Source organism: Salvelinus namaycush, unplaced genomic scaffold, assembly GCF_016432855.1.
Source record: "Salvelinus namaycush isolate Seneca unplaced genomic scaffold, SaNama_1.0 Scaffold11, whole genome shotgun sequence".
In the NCBI taxonomy this organism is placed as follows: domain Eukaryota; kingdom Metazoa; phylum Chordata; class Actinopteri; order Salmoniformes; family Salmonidae; genus Salvelinus; species Salvelinus namaycush.
In genome coordinates this window covers 652,713-675,788 of record NW_024057786.1, presented here as the reverse complement: position 1 = coordinate 675,788, position 23,076 = coordinate 652,713, and the positions used below count along the sequence as shown (strand labels likewise).

At 42.7% G+C, this 23,076-nt stretch overlaps 3 protein-coding genes and 1 long non-coding RNA gene across 7 annotated transcripts in view; 1 reads left to right on the top strand and 3 right to left on the bottom strand.

Annotated features, from left to right (window-relative positions):
• Window positions 1-8,932, bottom strand: part of LOC120035725 (tripartite motif-containing protein 16-like) — a 15,874-nt gene extending 6,942 nt beyond the window's left edge. The window contains exons 1-2 of the mRNA XM_038982292.1: window positions 8,240-8,932; window positions 7,516-7,611 (exon numbers count right to left, since the gene is read on the bottom strand). Of these exons, the coding sequence (XP_038838220.1) occupies window positions 7,516-7,611; window positions 8,240-8,836 (693 nt within the window). The 5' untranslated portion in view covers window positions 8,837-8,932. The remainder of the gene's footprint in view (window positions 1-7,515; window positions 7,612-8,239) is intronic.
• Window positions 1-23,076, bottom strand: part of LOC120035714 — a 359,237-nt gene that overhangs the window by 221,772 nt on the left and 114,389 nt on the right. The window lies entirely within an intron of this gene.
• Window positions 1-23,076, top strand: part of LOC120035716 (tripartite motif-containing protein 16-like) — a 213,964-nt gene that overhangs the window by 101,654 nt on the left and 89,234 nt on the right. The gene's annotated exons all lie outside the window — the stretch shown is intronic.
• LOC120035731 lies at window positions 13,446-23,061 on the bottom strand. Of its 3 annotated transcripts, none has more exons than XR_005474265.1 (6): window positions 22,910-23,061; window positions 22,269-22,393; window positions 21,728-21,833; window positions 13,924-14,799; window positions 13,686-13,821; window positions 13,446-13,561 (listed from the first exon to the last, which is right to left on the bottom strand). It is a non-coding gene; the product is annotated as an uncharacterized LOC120035731 (long non-coding RNA). The 3 variants fall into 3 exon arrangements; XR_005474266.1 differs by having other exon boundaries at window positions 13,686-13,784; XR_005474264.1 differs by having other exon boundaries at window positions 13,686-14,799.

Sequence of the window (23,076 nt, the reverse complement as noted above, 5' to 3'; positions counted from 1 at the left end):
GTCTGGAACAGTATTGGTACAGGGCAACCCCAAACAGTTTCAGCTGGACTTTCACCTAATCAAAGAATTAGCCCAGCAGGAGAAGTTCTCCCTTGATAAAGATACCCCCACCCCAAGCGGGTCAGACCAAAACTCTTCATCATATAACCACACAGACGAGCAACCCTCAGCAGACAGTCAACCTCCCAGTACAGAGCACTTCTCCCTCATTGAAATGAAGGATAAATTCACCCAGCTGGAGGTAAGGCAGGTTGAGCTGGAACAGCAGGTGATTACACTCCAGTCAGCACAGACCCAGACAACAGCCCAGCACAACAACACCCCCTTAACCAGACCAGGAGAGCTGGAGGTGGAGAGAGACACATCTGGACTCTGGACAGTTAAGAGACAACTTCAACTGGAGAAAGAGCAGAAGCAGGAGCAGGAGCAGAACAGAGCACTAGAGGAGAGGATCAGACTGCTGGAGGAGAGGGAGAGGGGGATGGAGGAGAGGATCAGACTGCTGGAGGAGAGGTTGAGGGGGATGGCATGTGACAGAGAACAACCCACTAGGGAGGTGGCCATCCCCACAGAGAAGCCAGCAGAACAGCCCACCTCATCACCCGACAAAAGTCTCGACACCACAGCAGAACAGTCCACACCAGACCCTGACCATAGAGTCAACATCACAGCAGAACAGACAAAAGAAAACCCCCAAGCCCAGCAGCTCTCACCCCCCCTGAGCACCCCCCCTGTCAGCCACCCTGATAGCCCTCCTGACAACCCCCCCACACCCACTGAGGACAAACACAAGACACAGATTTTTCTCCTTATGGACTCAAATGGGAAATTTATAGAAGAAAAAAAACTTTTTCCCAAACACAGTGTGTCTAAACTCTGGTGTCCAAACACCCAGTGCGCCCTAGACCTTCTGTCTGAGGACAAACTAGGCTCACCTAGCCACATAATAATACACACAGGCACAAACGACCTGAGAGCACAGCAGGAAAGGGTGGCCACAGCACTGAAGGGAGTGATTGAAAAAGCTTCTTCTACTTTCCCCAATGCACAAGTGGTTATCTCCACCCTGCTACCACAAAAAGACTTCCACCCTGCTACAATACAGCGGGTAAACGCAAGCATTTCCCGTGACTGTGCCTCAAAACCAAATGTTTTCCTGGCCCACCACTCCACCCTGAACTTGAACAGCCTCTATGACCAGGTCCACCTCTACAAGGCAGCAGTGCCCACCTTTGCCCGGACTCTAAAGGACATCGCTCTCAAACGCAGCCCCAACACTTCACACAGGAGCAACAGATCAATAGACACCCCACCCAGACCAGCGAGACACCCTCCAAGACCTTCAGCACCCCACCCTGGACCTACACATAGAGGACCCACGCCAAGAGGACCTACATCCAGACCACAGCACCCCCAGACACACCCCCACCCCAACCAATCAACACCCCCCCACATCAACCATGCCCACACCCAATTTAGGCCCCCTCAGATCAGACCTATGCCACTCCTGCCCACCCCATGCACCCCACCCCCGCAGAGAGGGCATCAACATGGAAGTCACACATACGCCCAGGTAGTGAGCGGGCAAACAGGCCCAACCCCCACTCTTACACTCGCCCAAGCCAACGGCATGTACCAGATGCTCAGCAGGCTCTGCTCACACTTACTGGCCTGAGGCCAAACCACGACCAACAACATTGGACACTTTATGGAACAAAAAGCCTTCACTATATCATCCTGGAATATCCAAGGCCTGAGGTCATCTGCCTTTGGCCTAAAGAGCAGGAACCCGGACTTCACCAAAGAAATCGGTAATGCAGACATTGTCATCCTGCAAGAAACCTGGTACAGAGAAGACGGACCCACTGGTTGCCCTCTAGGTTACAGAGAGCTGGTAGTCCCATCCACCAAACTACCAGGTGTGAAACAGGGAAGGGACTCAGGGGGAATGCTAATTTGGTATAGAGCAGACCTAACTCACTCCATTAAATTAATCAAAACAGGAACATTTTACATTTGGCTAGAAATTCAAAAGGAAATTATCTTAACAGAGAAAAATGTCCTCCTGTGTGCTACCTATATCCCCCCACTAGAATCCCCATACTTTAATGAAGACAGCTTCTCCATCCTGAAGGAGGAAATCAATCATTTCCAGGCCCAGGGACATGTATTAGTCTGTGGCGACCTAAATGCCAGAACTGGACAAGAACCTGACACCCTCAGCACACAGGGGGACAAACACCTGCCTGCAGGTGACAGCATTCCCTCCCCCATATGCCCCCCTAGGCACAACTATGACAACATAACCAACAAAAACGGGTCACAACTCCTGCAGCTCTGTCGCACGCTGGGTATGTACATAGTCAATGGTAGGCTTCGAGGGGACTCCTATGGCAGGTTCACCTATAGCTCATCTCTTGGCAGTAGCACTGTAGACTACTTTATCACTGACCTCAACCCAGAGTCTCTCAGAGCGTTCACAGTCAGCCCACTGACACCCCTATCAGACCACAGCAAAATCACAGTCTACTTGAACAGAGCAATACTCAATCATGAGGCATCAAAGCCAAAGGAACTGAGTAACATTAAGAAATGCTATAGATGGAAGGAATGCAGTTTGGAAACCTACCAAAACACAATTAGACAACAGCAAATTCAATCCCTTTTAGACAACTTCCTGGGTAAAACGTTCCACTGCAATAGTGAAGGTGTAAACTGGGCAGTAGAAAATCTTAACAGTATATTTGACCTCTCAGCTTCCCTGTCAAATCTAAAAATCTCAAATAGAAAACCAAAGAAAATGAACAACAATGACAAATGGTTTGATGAAGAATGCAAAAATCTAAGAAATAAATTGAGAAACCTGTCCAACCAAAAACATAGAGACCCGGAAAACCTGAGTCTACGCCTTCACTATGGTGAATCACTAAAACAATACAGAAATACACTACGGAAAAAGAAGGAACAGCACGTCAGAAATCAGCTCAATGTAATTGAAGAATCCATAGACTCTAACCACTTCTGGGAAAATTGGAAAACACTAAACAAACAACAACACGAAGAATTATCTATCCAAAATGGAGATGTATGGGTAAACCACTTCTCCAATCTTTTTGGCTCTATAACAAAGAATAAAGAGCAAAAACATATACATGATCAAATACAAATCCTAGAATCAACTATTAAAGACTACCAGAACCCACTGGATTCTCCAATTACCTTGAACGAGTTACAGGACAAAATAAAAACCCTCCAACCCAAAAAGGCCTGTGGTGTTGATGGTATCCTTAATGAAATGATCAAATATACAGACAACAAATTCCAATTGGCTATACTAAAACTCTTTAACATCGTCCTTAGCTCTGGCATCTTCCCCAATATTTGGAACCAAGGACTGATCACCCCAATCCACAAAAGTGGAGACAAATTTGACCCCAATAACTACCGTGGAATATGCGTCAACAGTAACCTTGGGAAAATACTCTGCATTATCATTAACAGCAGACTCGTACATTTCCTCAATGAAAACAATGTACTGAGCAAATGTCAAATTGGCTTTTTACCAAATTACCGTACAACAGACCATGTATTCACCCTACACACCCTAATTGACAACCAAACAAACCAAAACAAAGGCAAAGTCTTCTCATGCTTTGTTGACTTCAAAAAAGCCTTCGACTCAATTTGGCATGAGGGTCTGCTATACAAATTGATGGAAAGTGGTGTTGGGGGTAAAACATACGACATTATAAAATCCATGTACACAAACAACAAGTGTGCGGTTAAAATTGGCAAAAAACACACACATTTCTTCACACAGGGTCGTGGGGTGAGACAGGGATGCAGCTTAAGCCCCACCCTCTTCAACATATATATCAACGAATTGGCGCGGGCACTAGAACAGTCTGCAGCACCCGGTCTCACCCTACTGGAATCCGAAGTCAAATGTCTACTGTTTGCTGATGATCTGGTGCTTCTGTCACCAACCAAGGAGGGCCTACAGCAGCACCTAGATCTTCTGCACAGATTCTGTCAGACCTGGGCCCTGACAGTAAATCTCAGTAAGACCAAAATAATGGTGTTCCAAAAAAGGTCCAGTCGCCAGGACCACAAATTCCATCTAGACACCGTTGCCCTAGAGCACACAAAAAACTATACATACCTCGGCCTAAACATCAGCACCACAGGTAGCTTCCACAGAGCTGTGAACGATCTGGGAGACAAGGCAAGAAGGGCATTCTATGCCATCAAAAGGAACATAAATTTCAACATACCAATTAGGATCTGGCTAAAAATACTTGAATCAGTCATAGAGCCCATTGCCCTTTATGGTTGTGAGGTCTGGGGTCCGCTCACCAACCAAGATTTCACAAAATGGGACAAACACCAAATTGAGACTCTGCATGCAGAATTCTGCAAAAATTTCCTCCGTGTACAACGTAGAACACCAAATAATGCATGCAGAGCAGAATTAGGCCGATACCCACTAATTATCAAAATCCAGAAAAGAGCCGTTAAATTCTACAACCACCTAAAAGGAAGCGATTCCCAAACCTTCCATAACAAAGCCATCACCTACAGAGAGATGAACCTGGAGAAGAGTCCCCTAAGCAAGCTGGTCCTAGGGCTCTGTTCACAAACACAAACACACCCCACAGAGCCCCAGGACAACAGCACAATTAGACCCAACCAAATCATGAGAAAACAAAAAGATAATTACTTGACACATTGGAAAGAATTAACAAAAAAACAGAGCAAACTAGAATGCTATTTGGCCCTAAACAGAGAGTACACAGTGGCAGAATACCTGACCACTGACTGACCCAAACTTAAGGAAAGCTTTGACTATGTACAGACTCAGTGAGCATAGCCTTGCTATTGAGAAAGGCCGCCGTAGGCAGACATGGCTCTCAAGAGAAGACAGGCCATGTGCTCACTGCCCACAAAATGAGGTGGAAACTGAGCTGCACTTCCTAACCTCCTGCCCAATGTATGACCATATTAGAGAGACATATTTCCCTCAGATTACACAGATCCACAAAGAATTCGAAAACAAATCCAATTTTGATAAACTCCCATATCTACTGGGTGAAATTCCACAGACAGGTACAGAACACCTCTTGGTCCTGCTCTACTCTCCTCCCTCCTGGACAGACAGGTACAGAACACCTCTTGGTCCTGCTCTACTCTCCTCCCTCCTGGACAGACAGGTACAGAACACCTCTTGGTCCTGCTCTACTCTCCTCCCTCCTGGACAGACAGGTACAGAACACCTCTTGGTCCTGCTCTACTCTCCTCCCTCCTGGTATCCCCTCCAGTAGCCTGCCCCGTAGCAGAGCTAGACCCAGCCTCTGCCCCCTGAGTCCTAGCAGGCTGGACAATAGAGCGAGTCCAAACGGCCAAAGAACGTTGTCTGAGCTGGAACACTAGCGAGGCCATAGCAAATGAATTGAAACAAACCTTCACAGAGCCTCTTCTGACTGGAGTGATCCTTAGAATTCAGTTTCCCCTAAATGGCACCAAAAAAATTCTCCCTTTTTATTTGACCACTAAAACCTGTTCTTAGGACGGAACTGGAAAATAACAACTTGTCTCCCCTCCTGGACCGCTTGGTGTTAAGTAGCAGACTAGGTGAAAAATCTGTAAATCACCTTTTTTAGGCAGATTTAGTCACTTAACCCTGGTGGCTCTGGATAAGAGTGTCTGCTAAATGACTCACATGGAAACTTAAATACAACGTTAACTAGATATCATTTGTGTCATTTATAGCCTGGCACAGATAGTAAAACTACATTAAATACAACGCTATCTAGATATCATTTGTGTCATTTATAGCCTGGCACAGATAGTAAAACTACATTAAATACAACGTTAACTAGATATCATTTGTGTCATTTATAGCCTGGCAGAGATTGTAAAACTACATTAAATACAACGTTATCTAGATATCATCTGTGTCATTTATAGCCTGGTACAGATAGTAAAACTACATTAAATACAACGTTAACTAGATATCATTTGTGTCATTTATAGCCTGGCACAGATAGTAAAACTACATTAAATACAACGTTATCTAGATATCATCGCCACATAACTTATGTTGAATTTAAAAGACACCGTTAACGTTACCGTTAGCTAGCTCACAACGTCTGTTACACTGTAACTTACCGGCAGCCTCACATAAAAACCTATTGGTTAACAAAGCTTTGATTCTGACCAAAGTCTATAGTAGTGAAAAGTCTCTCTCTCTATTGTAACTTACCACAAATTGCCATCATAGCCTATCTACATGAATGTGTCCTGTCAGAGTCTTTTTCTCTCCGTTAACCGTTAGCTAGCAGTCTCGAGCCACAGCTGACGTTGACCACAATGAGCTACAAGTAGGACTGATGTCACTACCGGTGCAGCAGCCTCTGCAGCAGCAGCCTCCCCCGGGTCCTAGTGCCCGCCCGGTAACACGGTTAAGATGCGATGGAACGGTTGACGGGAAAACAACAAATCACAGAGAAAATATATTGACTGATATATTGAATTGTTTAGGGTAGCTTTAGCTTTGGTTTAATAAATTCTGAAAATACTTGAAAAATAAAATAAAAAAGAATAGCAGCCCTCCTCAGGAACCACAAAACCCTCACAGACCAACTTCTTCTTCTATGATATAATGGCGGTCCACAAACCAACGTTAAAGGTGCATGGCGCCACCTACTGTGCTGGAGTGTGTTCAATCACGGTTTACACCACTCTAAATCCTCCTACCTAACTCAGAACTTCTGAGAAAATAAAAAAGAGCCCTACTAACTTCTAATAGACCCTCCCCCATCCCCCAAATCCCTTCCAAACCCCCCCAACCCCGTCCAACCTCAATGACCATACACTTCAATCTTTCCCTCTTTATGATAATACTAATAAAACACCCTTCCAACTAACACTACACTCATTAAAAACCCACTACCCCATTCCACTACTTTGACCCTATCTGCTCCTGCACCATGCCAACTAACCCTACACTCATTAAAAACCCACTACCCCATTCCACTACTTTGACCATATCTGCTCCTGTACCATGCCAACGACTAAATGTTGAGTAATATTTACTGTTCATTCATGATTGTTTATTATCTATTTCACTTGCTTTGGCATAGTAAAGATATGTTTCCCAAGCCAATAAAGATCTTTGAATAGAATAGAGAGAGAGCTCCATGTTAATGTATAGGGGACATGAGTTACTCATGGTTATGTGATGAGGTAGCCCAGCCTGCTACTTCTAAATCAGTGCCGGTCCAATAGGGAACGTCCTCTTGGTGTAACGGTCAAGATGTTGGTTTCTCCCACGGTAGACCAGGGTTCATATCCCGTCAGTTACATTAAACAGTCTATTCTCTGAAAGGGGTCCAGACAGCCTGTTCCCAACAGTGGGGTCAGTGGGATTGGATAGGGGCCCCTCTCTCTCTCTCTCTCTCTCTGATTGGAGAAGAGAAGTGAAATGGTGTGTCTCCTCTGGTCAACAATACTCACCTTGAAAGACTCCACAGCCTGTTGGAGCTCCTTCAGCTCCTTCTCTCTCTCCTGGAATCTCTGCTGGACCTTCTGCTGACTCATCCCCAGCTGCCTCTGTGGAGAATCACTCTTCAATGAGCTATCAAGCTTTATTAGTCCAGTAGATCAATAGTATAGTAATGTGATATAGGACCCATTCTACACCTGCATTGCTTGCTGTTTGGGGTTTTAGGCTGGGTTTCTGTACAGCACTTCGAGATATTAGCTGACGTACGAAGGGCTATATAAAATAAATAAAATAAAATAAACTTGATTTGATTTGATTCAGAATGATAATAGTGTTTGACTTTAAAAAATGGTGATACATTTGGAGAATCTGGGTTAACATATCTATATACTCAAGGTTTGTGTTCATATTTGTTCTGCTGTGGATCGAATTCATTTGAATGATCTCATATTCAAACAGATTTAGTTCCTACTGTATCTTTAATTCTTTGTTTATCAGACAGTCACCAACAGGTTTTTAATAGGCAAAGTCAGTTAAGAGAAAATTCTTATTTACAATGACTGCCTAGGAACAACAGGTTAACTGCCTTGTTCAGGGGCAGAGCGACAGATTTTTACCTTGTCAGCTCGGGATTCAATCTAGCAACCTTTCGGTTACTTGCCTAATGCTAGGCTACCTGCCACCTCTACACTCTAATCACTAGGCTACCTGCCGCCCCTGTTGTTCTGGTCTTACCTGTTTCTCAGTCCTCGCTGCTGCAGCTGACACTGTATCATGGCCTTTATGTTCATCCATTGTACACATCAGACAGATACACTGCTGATCGGTACGACAGTAAACCTCCAGCAGTTTGTCATGATGAGAGCAGATCTTCTCCTGTAGTTGTGCGGTGGCTTTGACCAGCTTGTGCTTCTTCAAAGCAGGAAATTCATAGTGAGGTTGGAGGTGAGTCTCACAGTAAGAGGCTAGACACACCAGACAGGACATGAGGGCTTTCTGCTTTCTGGTCCCAGTGCAGAAATCACACGCCACATCTCCAGGTCCAGCATAGCACAGAGCAGGAGGGGGAGCAGCCTGGAGTCCTGTCTTCTTCAGTTTCTCCACCACCTCAGCCAACATGTTATTTTTCCTCAGAGTTGGCCTTGGAGTGAAGGTCTCTCTGCACTGAGGACAGCTATAGACCCCTTTCAGAACATCCTGATCCCAGCAGCCCTCAATACAGCTCCTACAGTAACTGTGTCCACAGGGGATGGTGACCGGCTCCTTCAGTAGATCCAGACAGACAGAACAACAGAACTGGTCCTGGTCCAGCAGAACTCCCTGTTGAGCCATTTGGACGGTTGTTCACTCTCACACAGACAGACGACAAAGAGAATCAGATTAGTTTCGTTTCCTCAGAAGAGAGTTTGTGAAGGGGAGGGACTTCCTGGTTCTGCCAGAGGGCTGGGATAGAGGAAGGGAAGGAGGGAGTGAGAGAGGGAGGGGTTAGAGGGAGAGAGAGAGAGAAAACTGCAGGCAAAGTTGAGAAGGAGACAAATATTTTAGTTCCTAGGTTAGGACCCTTAATATGGAATAAATGAAATAGAGTGGTTAGAATATATAAAGGGTAACAGTTTCTATGAAGTACATATCTATAATGCTTTTAATGAATGTTGTAATGTCTTAAACTGATATGCTGTGATACTAACTATAAACGCCCATAATAACTCATACGTGGTTGTAAAACTGTACAATGTGTTCTAGATAATTAGCTACAATGGGGGGAGGGGGACTTGAAGTGGATACAATGTACTGTAGGTGAAATGAATACTGGATGTATAGACTGATCATTGAGAATGATGTAACACTTTACATTACAGTGTGTTTATTGGTGTGTAATTGGTCCTGTTAGTACAGTGGTGTAACAGGTACTGTGATGCCTCATTCTTCCACTGTAGCAGCAGCAGTAACCCTAACCAGTAATAAGGCTACTGTCATGGAAAGTGGTACAGCAAATATAAAGTAAGGATTTATACATGTCATCTAGGATATACTGTATGTAATGATATGTCTCTGTCTTCTAGATGGTGTTCTATACTGTATGTAATGATATGTCTTCTATATGGTGTTCTATACTGTATGTAATGATATGTCTTCTAGATGGTGTTCTATACTGTATGTAATGATATGTCTTCTAGATGGTGTTCTATACTGTATGTAATGATATGTCTTCTAGATGGTGTTCCATACTGTATGCAATGATATGTCTTCTAGATGGTGTTCTATACTGTATGTAATGATATGTCTCTGTCTTCTAGATGGTGTTCTATACTGTATGTAATGATATGTCTTCTAGATGGTGTTCTATACTGTATGTAATGATATGTCTTCTAGATGGTGTTCTATACTGTATGTAATGATATGTCTTCTAGGTGGTGTTCTATACTGTATGTAATGATATGTCTTTCTAGATGGTGTTCTATACTGTATGTAATGATATGTCTCTGTCTTCTAGATGGTGTTCTATACTGTATGTAATGATATGTCTCTGTCTTCTAGATGGTGTTCTATACTGTATGTAATGATATGTCTTCTAAATGGTGTTCTATACTGTATGTAATGATATGTCTCTGTCTTCTAGATGGTGTTCTATACTGTATGTAATGATATGTCTCTGTCTTCTAGATGGTGTTCTATACTGTATGTAATGATATGTCTTCTAGATGGTGTTCTATACTGTATGTAATGATATGTCTTCTAGATGGTGTTCTATACTGTATGTAATGATGTCTATGTCTTTTAGATGGTATTTTATACTGTATGTAATGATATGTCTTCTAGATGGTGTTCAATACTGTATGCAATGATATGTCTTCTAGATGGTGTTCTATACTGTATGTAATGATATGTCTCTGTCTTCTAGATGGTGTTCTATACTGTATGTAATGATATGTCTTCTAGATGGTGTTCTATACTGTATGTAATGATATGTCTTCTAGATGGTGTTCCATACTGTATGCAATGATATGTCTTCTAGATGGTGTTCTATACTGTATGTAATGATATGTCTTCTAGGTGGTGTTCTATACTGTATGTAATGATATGTCTTCTAGATGGTGTTCTATACTGTATGTAATGATATGTCTTTCTAGATGGTGTTCTATACTGTATGTAATGATATGTCTCTGTCTTCTAGATGGTGTTCTATACTGTATGTAATGATATGTCTCTGTCTTCTAGATGGTGTTCTATACTGTATGTAATGATATGTCTTCTAAATGGTGTTCTATACTGTATGTAATGATATGTCTCTGTCTTCTAGATGGTGTTCTATACTGTATGTAATGATATGTCTCTGTCTTCTAGATGGTGTTCTATACTGTATGTAATGATATGTCTTCTAGATGGTGTTCTATACTGTATGTAATGATATGTCTTCTAGATGGTGTTCTATACTGTATGTAATGATGTCTATGTCTTTTAGATGGTATTTTATACTGTATGTAATGATATGTCTTCTAGATGGTGTTCTATACTGTATGTAATGATATGTCTTCTAGATGGTGTTCTATACTGTATGTAATGATATGTCTTTCTAGATGGTGTTCTATACTGTATGTAATGATATGTCTCTGTCTTCTAGATGGTGTTCTATACTGTATGTAATGACATGTCTTCTAGATGGTATTTTATACTGTATGTAATGATATGTCTTTCTAGATGGTGTTCTATACTGTATGTAATGATATGTCTCTGTCTTCTAGATGGTGTTCTATACTGTATGTAATGATATGTCTTCTAGATGGTGTTCTATACTGTATGTAATGATATGTCTTCTAGATGGCGGTCTATACTGTATGTAATGATATGTCTTCTAGATGGTGTTCCATACTGTATGTAATGATATGTCTTTCTAGATGGTGTTCTATACTGTATGTAATGATATGTCTCTGTCTTCTAGATGGTGTTCTATACTGTATGTAATGATATGTCTCTGTCTTCTAGATGGTGTTCTATACTGTATGTAATGATATGTCTTCTAGATGGTGTTCTATACTGTATGTAATGATATGTCTCTGTCTTCTAGATGGTGTTCTATACTGTATGTAATGATATGTCTTCTAGATGGTGTTCTATACTGTATGTAATGATATGTCTCTGTCTTCTAGGTGGTGTTCTATACTGTATGTAATGATATGTGTTCTAGATGGTGTTCTATACTGTATGTAATGATATGTCTTCTAGATGGTGTTCTATACTGTATGTAATGATATGTCTCTGTCTTCTAGATGGTGTTCTATACTGTATGTAATGATATGTCTTCTAGATGGTGTTCTATACTGTATGTAATGATATGTCTTCTAGATGGTGTTCTATACTGTATGTAATGATATGTCTTCTAGATGGTGTTCTATACTGTATGTAATGATATGTCTTCTAGATGGTGTTCTATACTGTATGTAATGATATGTCTCTGTCTTCTAGATGGTGTTCTATACTGTATGTAATGATATGTCTCTGTCTTCTAGATGGTGTTCTATACTGTATGTAATGATATGTCTTCTAGATGGTGTTCTATACTGTATGTAATGATGTCTATGTCTTTTAGATGGTATTCTATACTGTATGTAATGATATGTCTTCTAGATGGTGTTCTATACTGTATGTAATGATATGTCTTCTAGATGGTGTTCTATACTGTATGTAACGATATGTCTTCTAGATGGTGTTCTATACTGTATGTAATGATATGTCTTTCTAGATGGTGTTCTATACTGTATGTAATGATATGTCTCTGTCTTCGAGATGGTGTTCTATACTGTATGTAATGATATGTCTCTGTCTTCGAGATGGTGTTCTATACTGTATGTAATGATATGTCTCTGTCTTCTAGATGGTGTTCTATACTGTATGTAATGATATGTCTTCTAGATGGTGTTCTATACTGTATGTAATGATATGTCTCTGTCTTCTAGATGGTGTTCTATACTGTATGTAATGATATGTCTTTGTCTTCTAGATGGTGTTCTATACTGTATGTAATGATATGTCTTCTAGATGGTGTTCTATACTGTATGTAATGATATGTCTTCTAGATGGTGTTCTATACTGTATGTAATGATATGGCTCTGTCTTCTAGATGGTGTTCTATACTGTATGTAATGATATGTCTTCTAGATGGTGTTCTATACTGTATGTAATGATATGTCTCTGTCTTCTAGATGGTGTTCTATACTATATGTAATGATATGTCTTCTAGATGGTGTTCTATACTGTATGTAATGATATGTCTTCTAGATGGTGTTCTATACTGTATGTAATGATATGTCTTCTAGATGGTGTTCTATACTGTATGTAATGATATGTCTTCTAGGTGGTGTTCTATACTGTATGTAATGATATGTCTCTGTCTTCTAGATGGTGTTCTATACTGTATGTAATGATATGTCTTTGTCTTCTAGATGGTGTTCTATACTGTATGTAATGATATGTCTCTGTCTTCTAGATGGTGTTCTATACTGTATGTAATGATATGTCTTCTAGATGGTGTGTATGTAATGATATGGCTCTGTCTTCTAGATGGTGTTCTATACTGTATGTAATGATGTCTTCTAGATGGTGTTCTGTACAGTATGTAATGATATGTCTCTGTCTTCTAGATGGTGTTCTATACTGTATGTAATGATATGTCTTCTAGATGGTGTTCTATACTGTATGTAATGATGTCTCAAACCTCACCCTGAGCGGGGGGGGGGGTGAGGTTTGAGGAGGGAGGGGATGAGGGTTGAGGAGGGAGGGGGTAAGGTTTGATGGGGGAGGGGGTGAGGAGGGAGCGGGTGAGGGTTGAGGAGGGAGGTGGGGTTGAAGGATGGAGGGGGTGAGGGTTGAGGAGGGAGGTGGGGTTTGAGGAGGGAGGGGGTGAGGATTGAGGAGGGAGGGGGTGAGGGTTGAGGAGGGTGAGGGTTGAGGAGGGTGAGGTTTGAGGAGGGAAGGGGGTGAGGGTTGAGGAGGGAGGGGATGAGGTGTATGGAGCAGCCCAGACAGCACAGGACTGGACCATCTCAGGGCTTTCTGCGCCTAAAACCCAAACAACATCATATTAGTTCCGCTGTCTTTAGAAATATATTAATTTAGAAAATGTTCAGCAGACACGTTTCAAGGTATCGCAGACAATAAAACCTGTGGTAGAAATGAGTCTTACCTCTGATATCCACGGTGCTGGTAGCCTGGACCCTGGATCCATCCAGCCCTCATCTGGAACACACAATGTGGAAGCTTCTAGAATGGTTATGATGACAGCCTGGTACGAGATGGGATTGCGCGGTCTTGAAAACTCCCTTTGGTCAGTCAAGGGCGACAATGACCATACGAGTTCTGATCTGGGACCAGACTAAAAACAGTACAATAGCCAGTGGAGTGAGTGAAACCCCGTCTCTTACCCTGGTCTCCACGTCTGTCCAGTGTCCCTCCGTACGGTCGTCCCCCTGGGCAGGGCTGCCCTCTGATGACCTTCTCTTACCCTGGTCTCCACGTCTGTCCAGTGTCCCTCCGTACGGTCGTCCCCCTGGGCCGGGCTGCCCTCTGATGACCTTCTCTTACCCTGGTCTCCACGTCTGTCCAGTGTCCCTCCGTACGGTCGTCCCCCTGGGCAGGGCTGCCCTCTGATGACATTCTCTTACCCTGGTCTCCACGCCTGTCCAGTGTCCCTCCGTACGGTCGTCCCCCTGGGCCGGGCTGCCCTCTGATGACCTTCTCTTACCCTGGTCTCCACGTCTGTCCAGTGTCCCTCCGTACGGTCGTCCCCCTGGGCCGGGCTGCCCTCTGATGACCTTCTCTTACCCTGGTCTCCACGTCTGTCCAGTGTCCCTCCGTACGGTCGTCCCCCTGGGCCGGGCTGCCCTCTGATGACCTTCTCTTACCCTGGTCTCCACTTCTGTCCAGTGTCCCTCCGTACGGTCGTCCCCCTGGGCCGGGCTGCCCTCTGATGACCTTCTCTTACCCTGGTCTCCACGTCTGTCCAGTGTCCCTCCGTACGGTTGTCCCCCTGGGCCGGGCTGCCCTCTGATGACCTTCTCTTACCCTGGTCTCCACGTCTGTCCAGTGTCCCTCCGTACAGTCGTCCCCCTGGGCAGGGCTGCCCTCTGATGACCTTCTCTTACCCTGGTCTCCACGTCTGTCCAGTGTCCCTCCGTACGGTCGTCCCCCTGGGCAGGGCTGCCCTCTGACCTTCTCTTACCCTGGTCTCCACGTCTGTCCAGTGTCCCTCCGTACAGTCGTCCCCCTGGGCAGGGCTGCCCTCTGACCTTCTCTTACGGCTGAATGGAGGAACACACGGAGAGTGGTTGACGAGGACTACGTCAGACTGTACAGAATCACTGATCACCGTATCGTTGTGGATCTAACTACTCATCACTATGTGATCATGATTAGCCATTCTGCGCCTCCTCGCTGTATACCATACAGTAGCCAGTAGGACCAGGAGGAAACTATACCATACAGTAACCAGTAGGACCAGGAGGAAACTATACCATACAGTAACCAATAGGAAACTATACCATACAGTAGCCAGTAGGACCAGTAGGAAACTATACCATACAGTAACCAATAGGAAACTATACCATACAGTAACCAGGAGGAAACTATACCATACAGTAGCCAATAGGACCAGTAGGAAACTATACCATACAGTAGCCAGTAGGACCAGGAGGAAACTATACCATACAGTAACCAATAGGACCAGGAGGAAACTATACCATACAGTAACCAGTAGGACCAGGAGGAAACTATACCATACAGTAGCCAGTAGGACCAGGAGGAAACTATACCATACAGTAGCCAGTAGGACCAGGAGGAAACTATACCATACAGTAACCAGTAGGACCAGGAGGAAACTATACCATACAGTAACCAATAGGACCAGGAGGAAACTATACCATACAGTAGCCAATAGGACCAGGAGGAAACTATACCATACAGTAGCCAGTAGGAAACTATACCATACAGTAGCCAGTAGGACCAGGAGGAAACTATACCATACAGTAACCAGTAGGACCAGGAGGAAACTATACCATACAGTAGCCAATAGGACCAGGAGGAAACTATACCATACAGTAACCAATAGGACCAGGAGATAACTATACCATACAGTAGCCAGTAGGACCAGGAGGAAACTATACCATACAGTAACCAATAGGACCAGGAGGAAACTATACCATACAGTAACCAATAGGACCAGGAGGAAACTATACCATACAGTAACCAGTAGGACCAGGAGGAAACTATACCATACAGTAGCCAGTAGGACCAGGAGGAAACTATACCATACAGTAACCAATAGGACCAGGAGGAAACTATACCATACAGTAGCCAGTAGGACCAGGAGGAAACTATACCATACAGTAACCAATAGGACCAGGAGGAAACTATACCATACAGTAGCCAGTAGGAAACTATACCATACAGTAGCCAGTAGGAAACTATACCATACAGTAACCAGTAGGAAACTATACCATACAGTAGCCAGTAGGACCAGGAGGAAACTATACCATACAGTAACCAGTAGGACCAGGAGGAAACTATACCATACAGTAACCAGTAGGACCAGGAGATAACTATACCATACAGTAGCCAGTAGGAAACTATACCATACAGTAACCAGTAGGAAACTATACCATACAGTAACCAGTAGGAAACTATACCATACAGTAACCAGTAGGACCAGGAGATAACTATACCATACAGTAACCAATAGGACCAGGAGGAAACTATACCATACAGTAACCAGTAGGAAACTATACCATACAGTAACCAGTAGGACCAGGAGATAACTATACCATACAGTAACCAATAGGACCAGGAGGAAACTATACCATACAGTAACCAATAGGACCAGGAGGAAACTATACCATACAGTAGCCAGTAGGAAACTATACCATACAGTAGCCAGTAGGAAACTATACCATACAGTAGCCAATAGGAAACTATACCATACAGTAACCAGTAGGACCAGGAGGAAACTATACCATACAGTAGCCAGTAGGAAACTATACCATACAGTAACCAGTAGGAAACTATACCATACAGTAACCAGTAGGAAACTATACCATACAGTAACCAGTAGGAAACTATACCATACAGTAACCAGTAGGAAACTATACCATACAGTAACCAGTAGGACCAGGAGATAACTATACCATACAGTAACCAATAGGACCAGGAGGAAACTATACCATACAGTAACCAGTAGGAAACTATACCATACAGTAACCAGTAGGACCAGGAGATAACTATACCATACAGTAACCAATAGGACCAGGAGGAAACTATACCATACAGTAACCAGTAGGAAACTATACCATACAGTAACCAGTAGGAAACTATACCATACAGTAGCCAGTAGGAAACTATACCATACAGTAACCAGTAGGACCAGGAGATAACTATACCATACAGTAACCAATAGGACCAGGAGGAAACTATACCATACAGTAACCAGTAGGAAACTATACCATACAGTAACCAGTAGGACCAGGAGATAACTATACCATACAGTAACCAGTAGGAAACTATACCATACAGTAACCAGTAGGAAACTATACCATACAGTAACCAGTAGGAAACTATACCATACAGTAACCAGTAGGACCAGGAGATAACTATACCATACAGTGGCCAATAGGACCAGGAGGAAACTATACCATACAGTAACCAGTAGGAAACTATACCATACAGTAACCAGTAGGACCAGGAGATAACTATACCATACAGTAACCAGTAGGAAACTATACCATACAGTAGCCAGTAGGAAACTATACCATACAGTAGCCAGTAGGAAACTATACCATACAGTAACCAGTAGGAAACTATACCATACAGTAACCAGTAGGAAACTATACCATACAGTAACCAGGAGGAAACTATACCATACAGTAACCAGTAGGACCAGGAGGAAACTATACCATACAGTAACCAGTAGGATTTTGGATCTGTTTTTTTGTCTGAAAACAGCACCAAAAACACAGCTGCAGGTTACATATTACAATTTACACACATTTCTAGGTGGATTAATGCTGTCTGGAAATAGCAAATAAACAAACACAGTCCTTTGACATACAGTACTACAATTACACAAAAGACATTTGATGTTTGCATGCGGACGTCAGTTAGGAATTCTCAGAAACAGATGATGTATCACATCAGAAAACAGAAACGAGTCGCAGGTCATAGGTCATCCTCAGACGGTCCTGTGCCGGTGTTTTTAGGGACACCCTCGTTGACTGGTTCTCCCTGTTCTGGCGCTCCAACAGAACATCTAAGCGATTGTGGACCTCCATACCATTCTCATCATCCGCCGTGAACACCTGCACATTTACATCAGGGTGGAAGTAGATAGATAGTGACGTCACGTTTCATCCATTACGGAACGAGTAGAATTCACAGATGTCTCAAACGGGAATTAATGGACGAAGCTCGACTTGGGACTAGTTTTTGAAGAACGAAAGTACTGATCTTTAGAGAGCGATTACAACACGTGATGAATGACAAACAAAATGTTGCTTATTTTCCTTATCAAATTGTTTGTCCTGGTACGGGGGGGGGCGATGCTGTTGAAGATCATGTCTAAAGATCATGTCCCCCCCCCCTGTCCTGGAGACCCAGTCATAGCGAAGGTCTTCCCACTGCCCGTCACCCCATAGGTAAACGATCCTCAAGACGATCCTCAACTTGCTCAATTTCCACATTATTTATTACAAGATTTAGTTGAGGTTTAGGGTTTTAGTGAATGATTTGTCCCAAATACAATGCTTTTAGTTTTTTAAATATTTAGGACTAACTTACTCTGTGCCAACCATTCTGAAACTAACAGCAGCAGTCATTTCAGTCACTGTGACAGCTGACGTGTTGAGTCATCCACATACATAGACTATATTACCTTTATTTAACCTTTATTTAACTAGGCAAGTCAGTTAAGAACAAATTCTTATTTACAATGACGGCCTACACCGGCCAAACCCAAACCCGGACGACGCTGGGCCAATTGAGCGCCGCCCTATGGGACTCCCAATCACGGCCGGATGTGATACAGCCTGGATTCGAACCAGGGACTGTAGTGATGCCTCTTGCACTGAGATGCAGTGCCTTAGACCGCTGTGATGCCTCTTGCACTGAGATGCAGTGCCTTAGACCGCTGTGATGCCTCTTGCACTGAGATGCAGTGCCTTAGACTGCTGTGATGCCTCTTGCACTGAGATGCAGTCCCTTAGACCGCTGCGATGCCTCTTGCACTGAGATGCAGTGCCTTAGACCGCTGTGATGCCTCTTGCACTGAGATGCAGTCCCTTAGACCGCTGCGATGCCTCTTGCACTGAGATGCAGTGCCTTAGACCACTGTGATGCCTCTTGCACTGAGATGCAGTGCCTTAGACCACTGTGATGCCTCTTGCACTGAGATGCAGTGCCTTAGACCACTGTGATGCCTCTTGCACTGAGATGCAGTGCCTTAGACCGCTGTGATGCCTCTTGCACTGAGATGCAGTGCCTTAGACCGCTGTGATGCCTCTTGCACTGAGATGCAGTGCCTTAGACCGCTGTGATGCCTCTTGCACTGAGATGCAGTGCCTTAGACCGCTGTGATGCCTCTCGGGAGCCCATAATGACATACTGGCTTTACTCAAAGGATTAGTAACAGGCTGATTGGTCGGCTATTTGAGCCAGTAAAGGGGGCTTTACAATCCTTAGGTAGGGGAATGACTTTTGCTTCCCTCCAGGCCTAATGCCACACACTTTCAATTAGCTTAAATTGAAGATATGGCAAATAGGAGTGGCAATATCGTCCGCTATTATCCTCAGTAATTTTCCATCCCAGTTGTCAGACCCCGGTGGCTTGTCATTGTCGATAGACAACAATCATTTTCTCACCTCTTCCACACTCACTTTACTGAATTCAAATTACAAACACTTACCTTTCATAATTAGGTCAGTTATACTTGGATGTGTAGGGTCAGCGTTTGTTGCTGGCATGTCATGCCTAAGTTTGCTAATCTTGTCAATTAAAAAATTATTAAAGTAGTTGGCAATGTCAGTGGGTTTTGTAATGAATGAGCCATCTGATTCAATGAACGATGGAGCAGAGTTTGCATTTTTAGCCCACCATGTCATTGAAGGTGCTGCAACGCTTTTTACTATCATTCTGTACGTCATTTATCTTTGTGTCACAGTGTAGTTTCTTTGTTTTGTATTCAGTTTAGTCACATGATTTCTCAATTTGCAGTATGTTTGCCAATCGGTTGTAACAGCATACAGATAGACACCAGCAGACTGTTGAATGCTCCCACGGTTTTATTGAGTGCAGCCAAAGTTTAGACCCTTTGTGTCTATAAAACGGTGAGCACATTCAGCAGTGAGTAGTGTCCATCTTTCTTTCAAGAGAGGCTATTCAATCAAACACAGCTAGTCTATTAGAGTATCGAGACTCCGATCACAGATTACCAGTCGTTGAAATACTTGGCAATAGAATAGTATCTAGTCTCTGATCACAGATTACCAGTCGTTGATATACTTGGCAATAGAATAGTATCTAGTCTCTGATCACAGATTACCAGTCGTTGATATACTTGGCAATAGAATAGTATCTAGTCTCTGATCACAGATTACCAGTCGTTGATATACTTGGCAATATAATAGTCTCTGATCACAGATTACCAGTCGTTGATATACTTGGCAATAGAATAGTATCTAGTCTCTGATCACAGATTACCAGTCGTTGAAATACTTGGCAATAGAATAGTATCTAGTCTCTGATCACAGATTACCAGTCGTTGATATACTTGGCAATAGAATAGTATCTAGTCTCTGATCACAGATTACCAGTCGTTGATATACTTGGCAATATAATAGTCTCTGATCACAGATTACCAGTCGTTGATATACTTGGCAATAGAATAGTATCTAGTCTCTGATCACAGATTACCAGTCGTTGATATACTTGGCAATATAATAGTATCTAGTCTCTGATCACAGATTACCAGTCGTTGAAATACTTGGCAATATAATAGTATCTAATCACAGATTACCAGTCGTTAAAATACTTGGCAATAGAATAGTATCTAGTCTCTGATCACAGATTACCAGTCGTTGATATACTTGGCAATATAATAGTATCTAGTCTCTGATCACAGATTACCAGTCGTTGAAATACTTGGCAATATAATAGTATCTAGTCTCTGATCACAGATTACCAGTCGTTGAAATACTTGGCAATATAATAGTATCTAGTCTCTGATCACAGATTACCAGTCGTTGAAATACTTGGCAATATAATAGTATCTGATCACAGATTACCAGTCGTTGAAATACTTGGCAATAGAATAGTATCTGATCACAGATTACCAGTCGTTGAAATACTTGGCAATATAATAGTATCTAGTCTCTGATCACAGATTACCAGTCGATGAAATACTTGGCAATATAATAGTATCTAATCACAGATTACCAGTCGTTGATATACTTGGCAATATAATAGTATCTAGTCTCTGATCACAGATTACCAGTCGTTGAAATACTTGGCAATATAATAGTATCTAGTCTCTGATCACAGATTACCAGTCGTTGAAATACTTGGCAATATAATAGTCTCTGATCACAGATTACCAGTCGTTGAAATACTTGGCAATAGAATAGTATCTGATCACAGATTACCAGTCGTTGATATACTTGGCAATATAATAGTATCTAGTCTCTGATCACAGATTACCAGTCGTTGATATACTTGGCAATAGAATAGTATCTAGTCTCTGATCACAGATTACCAGTCGTTGAAATACTTGGCAATAGAATAGTATCTAGTCTCTGATCACAGATTACCAGTCGTTGAAATACTTGGCAATATAATAGTATCTAGTCTCTGATCACAGATTACCAGTCGTTGATATACTTGGCAATAGAATAGTATCTAGTCTCTGATCACAGATTACCAGTCGTTGATATACTTGGCAATAGAATAGTATCTAGTCTCTGATCACAGATTACCAGTCGTTGAAATACTTGGCAATATAATAGTATCTAGTCTCTGATCACAGATTACCAGTCGTTGATATACTTGGCAATATAATAGTATCTAGTCTCTGATCACAGATTACCAGTCGTTGATATACTTGGCAATATAATAGTATCTAATCACAGATTACCAGTCGTTGAAATACTTGGCAATATAATATAAAAACAATGTCTCCTGTTTCTTCCTACCGTTCTTGCTGTGAATGAGGTCATCAACGAGGGGCTTGGAAACATCCTCAAACAATTCCATCTGGGACGTCTTGATGCCGAACGCCTTCTAGAAGGAGTACTGTGTCTGTCAAAGCAAAGGGCTTGTTAGAGATTTGGGCAATGTTATTAATTGTCTTTCGTTTGATCCAGCAACTTGTTTAGCTTCATTGATAAACATGGAAAAAATAATGTATCCTCACATTCACACGTAAAGCAGTTACACCAATATCTTCCTTTTGTGATTACAAATGTTTTATCTCTCGCAGGAGCAGAGGAAATGGCTTTCACACATACAAGTCACACAGAGGTTTCACAGACACATACAAATCAAATCAAATTAATTTATAAAGCCCTTCGTACATCAGCTGATTTCTCAAAGTGCTGTACAGAAACCCAGCCTAAAACCCCAAACAGCAAGCAACGCAGGTGTAGAAGCACAGTGGCTAGGATAAACTCCCTAGAAAGGCCGGAACCTAGGAGGAAACCTAGAGAGGAACCAGGCTATGAGGGGTGACCATACCTCCTTAAACTCCCCATTCCTGTTGGCTTTGAGTCCGTCAGGAGCGTGTAGCTGGATGGGCGTGTTGCTGATCACCTCAATACCGTAATTCCTCATCTTCCCAGAGGCTTTACACGGCACTACACCTGGACAACACCAACACAATTAAAACATTAAATATAGTTCCAATGTGAGCCTCGATCAGTGAGGTGTCCTACAGGAGAGGCCTGACAGGTCCCCCCCCTCTCCAGAAATACAATACATCAAATCTAATTTGATTGGTTGCGAGTATGTAAACATTGGGGGCGGCAGGTAGCCTATTGGTCAGAGCATTGGGCCGGTAACTGAAAGGTTGCTAGATTGAATCCCCGAGCTGACAAGGTACAAATCTGGTACCCACTGTTCCTAGGCTGTCATTGTAAATAATAATTTGTTCTTAACTGACTTGCCTAGTTAAATAAAGGTTAAATAAAAGTGACCAGTGTTGAATGACTATGTACATAGGGCAGCAGTCTCTAAGGTGCAGGGTAGAGTACCGGGTGGTAGGCGGCTAGTAACAGTAACTAAGGTTTCGGCTTGACGAGATTCGTTTGCGATAACTGGTATTTGCAAATCATTAAATAATACATCATTTTCATTGCAATCGCAACATTTATACTCACTTAGGTCGTATCATTGTGAATTGTTACCGTTTTGATTTTCTCAACTCAGTCTTGTTTACTTCTCCACTTGTTTCAAACTCGCTCCGCTCAGCCGACAGCCGGACGAATTCAACTAATCAGCGTAGCCTGAATTACCGGATGTTCCACCCTACTATTTCCGGTGTACA